The 5,882-nt window shown below is 37.4% G+C and overlaps 1 protein-coding gene across 1 annotated transcript in view; it reads left to right on the top strand.

Annotated features, from left to right (window-relative positions):
* Window positions 1–4,944: 4,944 nt before the first annotated feature.
* MTHFD2L (methylenetetrahydrofolate dehydrogenase (NADP+ dependent) 2-like) overlaps window positions 4,945–5,882 on the top strand; it is a 30,156-nt gene continuing 29,218 nt past the window's right edge. The window contains exon 1 of the mRNA XM_009579695.1: window positions 4,945–4,964. Coding sequence (XP_009577990.1) covers window positions 4,945–4,964 — 20 coding nt within the window. The remainder of the gene's footprint in view (window positions 4,965–5,882) is intronic.

Below are 5,882 nucleotides of genomic sequence, written 5' to 3'. Positions count from 1 at the left end.
ACTTAAACTCGTTGCTCAAGAGGTTGCTGGAATTGGAAGGTGAGCTGATTTTAAGTGTATTTTGTGCAGCAGGTGTGCGTATGCTGCTACTTCATCTTTCCCTGATAAACTCTCAGCACCTTATGTATCACATCAGAAGAAATGCTCAAAGCTTTAATGGTTCTTGAGTAAATCCATAGACTTCAGAAATGTGCTATGAATAGATGGTGACTATGAAGCAGGAAGTAGGTTCTTGATGAAATATATTTGATAAAAATAAATCAGCTGCGTTACATAAAAGGTAATGTTAGTGCAACTGTTTCTTACTTTTGGGAAGGTAACTTCTGGAATCATGAAGGATAGAGAATAATCTTGGAGGGAGGAGAACTAGAAACTTCTCCGTTTGGAATGGTAAATGACAATGCCACCCGATTTGTTTCCTCTTTAGTATTTGCATTTAACCCAGGAATGGTTTCTGCTTTTTAGCCACTGGCATTTGAGCAAGTTTCTTGCAGTAACTTGGTAAGTAGTAGCAAGAAGGCTGTGTTGTTGTTTTGGGTGCAGCTAAAATGTGTAGACAGTTGGGTTTTTTCCCGGAAGCGCTGGCAGCAGCTGTCTGTTTCCAAATATGATCGTATTGAAGCAAAGAGTTCTTTTCAAGAAATGGATCAACTATGTTGTGGGTGGGATGATGCTCCTGGCAGTTTGTTTGTGCTTCCAGGATTTTTTTTTTTTTTTCCTATCTTGAAGACTAGCAGGGGAAAGAAGTTGTTTCAGAACTCACCACTGTGCATTTCTTCCATATGCTGTTAGGGTAATATTTTAAAATCCTTAATGTTCTACCATCCATGTGTCTATAAAGTTTAAACAAGTGTCTCCGAATAAATACGGTGTCTGCTGGCTTTTAGGTATTTCCCCTGTCTGTTGAATTGTTAAACATTTCTCATGTTTGACTATGCTGATAAACAGACAAATATGCATCTTATTAATATAACAAAACATTAATAACACTTTATTTTACTCCAGTTGTGTAGTTTCTTATAGTAGAGACAGCGCAAAACTGGTTTTAGACCATCTCAAAAAGCGTGGTGGGTTTTTTTTCCTGAATGTTGTTCTTGGTGCAGACTTGTTCATCCCCCAGAACACGGTACAGAAAAAAACCGCAACTGGTCAGACTTGCAGCGCTTTGAAAACCAGTCCAATTTTAACATAAACCCAGAATGCTTTATTGTTTTTGCAAATGACTTTGAACTACTTTCATCATGGCAAACTAACTCAACATATATTAAACATCAATGTTAAACATGTTTGTGTCCAGATATACATTAAAGCTTCAAGCATATGTATTTGCAGAGAGTGTTGAAATGTTTTAGTTCTGGATGTTCAGGGTAGTCAGGCAAAGAAAAAAATTACTGCTGAAGGGTGTCAAACTTTTCTTTTCATAATACCTAATCAAACATTTTTTAATCTACTAGGGCTTTTTCCCCGTCCCGTCCCGTCCTCCCCCCCCGGCCCCTTCTTCTCAGGGAGGTTTTTCTTTGGAACTAAAACCGCACTTCTGTTACACAACAGGTAACGCATGTTTCCATGATATACTGAATTTGTACCCTTGTCTTAAAATTGTACATGAAATTGTAAACCCACTAGAACTAATAATGATCAAGAGAAATAATAAATACTGCTGTCTTCCTAGAAAATAGAGGTAAAATACCATCACATACTTTGCTTATTTTATGTGTCAAGCAAAATTCAAGCAATGAAAGTCAAAGTAGTCAAACATTAGGTGTAAGAATAAAGTAATTAATTATGGTGATTAAATTAATGTATTAAAATCTTTCGTAGGAAGAACAGTATGTTGTCTTCCTGTAATGTTGACCAGCTGAGATAAATTACGTCAAGACTGAAATAATTCGTTTTAGAACATCTCTAGGTAGTCTTCACTTGTACCACCTGTTGAAGTGTTGAGGTTTCAATTTGCGTAACTGAAATGTGTATGGCTAAGTGTAAACACTAAGTATTCATGTTCTTTTTTTTTTTTTTTTTTTAATTTAAGAAAGTAGACCAGGAGAACAGTAATGCATGAATAGCTGCTAATTGTGGAATGTCTAACCCTGTAAAAGACGAAGATAATAACATTTGTATTCTAAGTAATGTAATGTTTGGTTTACCTTTGTTTTTGGGCTTGGGCTTGTAAAAATTTAGGTGCTGGCCGATTGAGGGCAAAACTATTTGCTATATATGAAGGTGACAGAAGCTTTCAAATCTATTTGGAAACTTCTGCTAGGAAACATGTATGAAATTATGAACACTTCAACCTAAGTGGTGGTTTTTGCAGTAGCGATATTTACAGCTTCGTTACAGTGATGGCATTTTTCAATGCAGAGTTAACCTAGTGGAGATGTGGAGTGATTTTAATAGCTTGGGACTCGTGACAGCTGGGACACTTGGTTTCTGAACCATTACAGTTACAAAAATTGTTAGCTCTGTTCCAAAGAAGATTTGCATTAGTGACATTGTACTGATGTTGGTAAACTATGGGTGATTGAGCCTATGCGGCTCAAGACAGGTGTGTGATCGTCAGCTATGAGCAGATGATGGAGCAGGGAAGCTTTCTTGCCTTAAACAAAGAGCAAAATTTAGAGAGGGGAAAAAAAAAAAGTCACAAGATTAGCTGTTCTTTACTTCCTTAAAAGAGAGAACAGTGCATCTGTAACTTGACAGGCTCTTTATCTTTAGCTCTGTAAGATACAAAGCTGACCTTTCACGCTCCATTTTTCGATTATTTGGTCATTTCAGTTGCTCTGTAGTTCATGGTCAGTCTCCAAAGCCAAGGCTGAAAGTTTTATCTGAAGATTTCTTTTCCCTGTACTTGGTCTTCGTTGATTTTCTCCTTGAGACCTGGAGTCAGTTTCATAAACATTTGCCATAAATGTTCATGCTATTTACTGTCTCCCTTCCCAGCACCTTTAAGTTGTGAGTATGAAAAATAGAACTACTCTTTGCATTGATACCTTTCTTAATTTCCTCAAAGTATCCATTTAGCTGTTGGAATGCCAGAAGAAGGTAGCTCTTTTAAAGCAGGGCCATCCCATAACTTCTTGCTAAGGTATAATTGTGCTTGGTTTTTTCTGCGTATGTGAACTAACCTGTAATTATTTTGATCTTCTGTACCCAGGCTGCCCCAGAGTATTAATTTTTCAGAGTAGTCTTAACTTAAAATATTTCTGTTTTCAGGCAAATTTTTGTCTTTTACAGTTGGCTTTGGCTGAGGCTTGTAGAACTGATTGTTGCCTTCAGAAAGGTCCAGGTGTTGAAGGGCCTTATCACAGCACCTCCTGGCTAGGATATATTACATGCGTTTTGTCCTAGCTTATAATGTGTCTGTCAGTGTGAGGGTTTTTTCCTTCTATATTTATGTGTGTGTATGGTTTTGTGTTTTTAGCACTGTTTTTCTGTTCATTTGATTTGTTTTTGACCCTTGGATGACTGAGAAGATTGAACGTGATGGGTGAGAATGGTCAGATTTGAATGAAGATAGATCTTGAAAACTTAATGAGTCTCTGGCTAGATTTTACGGAAGAGGCATGCACTTAAAATTGTTTGCTTGAAGATTAGGATAAGTTACCCTTTGGCAATGCATGTAGAGTAAAAATAGAATAGAAATGCGATACGCATTCATATGGATTGAAAATATTTTTTGGCACCAAAATATTGTTAGGTCCTTGTATTCTTGAATGTATATGGCATTGCTACACAGGTAAGCATTAATTATTTATTTGGTGTAATGAGTACATGGAAAGAAGTGTTTTCTGCCAAAGGCATCTGTAGTTAAAACATAAATAATGAAGATGAGAGAGAGAGAGAGAGAGAGAGATCTATGAAAATGAGCACATACAGAGCAGGCCATACAGGAAAAGAATAAAACCACATCTGTTAGCTTAATTGTTTTTCTTTATATATAAATTTAAATTAAACAGTACAGAAACTTGTGTTTGGGAGGTAGCTAAGGCTGGTGAAAAAATTGAAGGAAACAAGGTATTCATGTTTTTTGTGTGCTAAGTATGTTTCTAATACTGTGCTTTCCTGACAAACAGTTGGATAAATTGTTCTCATCAGAGTGTGGGGTTTGTTTGTTTTGGTTTGTTTTTTTTTTTTAATTTAAATACTAGGCACCGTGATTATTTTTCTTCTTCTTTTTTTTTTTTTTTTAAAGTTATAATGCCACCTTGTTGATGTCATAACTCATCTGGAGTCCTTGCTAACTGTGTCAGTTACAAATGGTAGTCATGTTGAATTAATTTATTCAATTCAAAGCACAGATTACAATATGTGTGTGTGTGTATGTGTATATACATGTGAAGCTCTTTATCTCAAAGAAGGGAGCGAAGGATCTTTGCAGAGGGGAAACCCTCTCCTACTCAGGCTTACTTTCTAGTAAGAAAAATCAAGTAATTGGTCGACGGCCTTTGATTAGGAGCTGATGAACCAGGAGGGTGTTTTTTCTTACAGTGCTGCACAGTTGCGCTCGTTAGGAGAGGAGCAAATTTGTCCACTAGTAACTTTAACTTTGTGTCTGTCTTGGTAGTTCTGCTTCTGGGGAGTTGGTGGTTGTTTACTGCATTTTTACAGATAGAATAGTATTTACTTTCTTGTTACAATATCAGATGATTATGCAAGAAACACTGTTAACTAGATGTATGTATCATGTTAGGATTCTTGGAGTTTATTTGAGAAGATGAGAAGTTCAGTTAGTGAAGGACGTAGTGTAGATAAAAGCTTGAACTATGGTTGAGTATGTCCCATGGACATGTACAAGGTGAGGAGCACCTAAGCTTGCTCGCAGGGAGCAGACAGGCAGGAAGATGGAGAAGATTCCAGAGACCAGGGTAACAACCAAGGTAAGATAAAGCTGACACTTGGAAGACCTGAATGTAGTAGTACTTAAGGAAGCGCTGTTCAGTCGAGATGCGCTTGATCTTTGACCGGTTAGCTGGTGAGGTGAGTATGGGAAGTTGACAAAAGACATTAAGAGCTTTACCAGAGGGTAAGTCTTAATATGATTGTCACTGAAGTGTCATTCAAGGGTGAAGGTAGGGCTTGTAAGATTAAGTAAGGAATTCGACTTCCGTTCCATTCTGCGCTGTTACGGTCTACCTCTTCTGCCATTTGAAATAAACTTTATTTTAAAATGTATTTTGGGGGTTGTCATGTTACTGCTTACAAATTGTTTATTTATTTGACGGAGCTGAGCAGTAGTAGAAGTTAGAGAGTTGGATACTTTTTTCTGCATTGGAAATAATAGTATTCTCGGGTATCTTGCTCTTCCCTATGTAGCAGAGTCCTCATAGAACCGTTCTTTAGTAACCTAAAATGTAGACTGGATTTCTTAATCTGTCAGTCAGATATAGACGTTAAGTTTGGATGATTTCTTTATATAAGACCATAGACAGTCTGTGATTTTGGGTGGTCTTGCGGTTGTCCTGTCCTGTGTGGTGGTATTGTCGCCGCTGCTGGTCCCCCCTACCTTCCTTCTTCCACACCCTTGTGCATTTAGCTTCTTTGGTCGTGAAGATTTCTAAGAATGTTTGAAACTGCACAAATTTCTGAAATAAGTAAAATGCAACTTACTCTTTTTGCCTGCTTAAAGTTACGGTTTTGAATCTTACAGAATACCGTGTTATAAACCAGATCAGTGATACAATTTCTTGCTTTATAGTTTTCTGTCTCTTCCTGCTTTCTCCCCTCTAAGCACCCCTACCACCAAGCAATAAAGTTAGTATTTAAAGGCTGCTTATCTGATACAAAAGGAATTAACGTCTTGGCATCTGAAAGTTACACATGCTGGAGGTTTCTTGTTTGTTGTGGGTTGGTGGGGTGCTTGGGGGGGTTCCATGTCCTTGCTT

The sequence above is a fragment of the Fulmarus glacialis genome, unplaced genomic scaffold (genome assembly GCF_000690835.1).
Source record: "Fulmarus glacialis isolate BGI_N327 unplaced genomic scaffold, ASM69083v1 scaffold11046, whole genome shotgun sequence".
Taxonomy (NCBI): domain Eukaryota; kingdom Metazoa; phylum Chordata; class Aves; order Procellariiformes; family Procellariidae; genus Fulmarus; species Fulmarus glacialis.
Note: the sequence above shows the minus strand (reverse complement) of the source record. Positions and strands in the feature narration are given on the sequence as shown.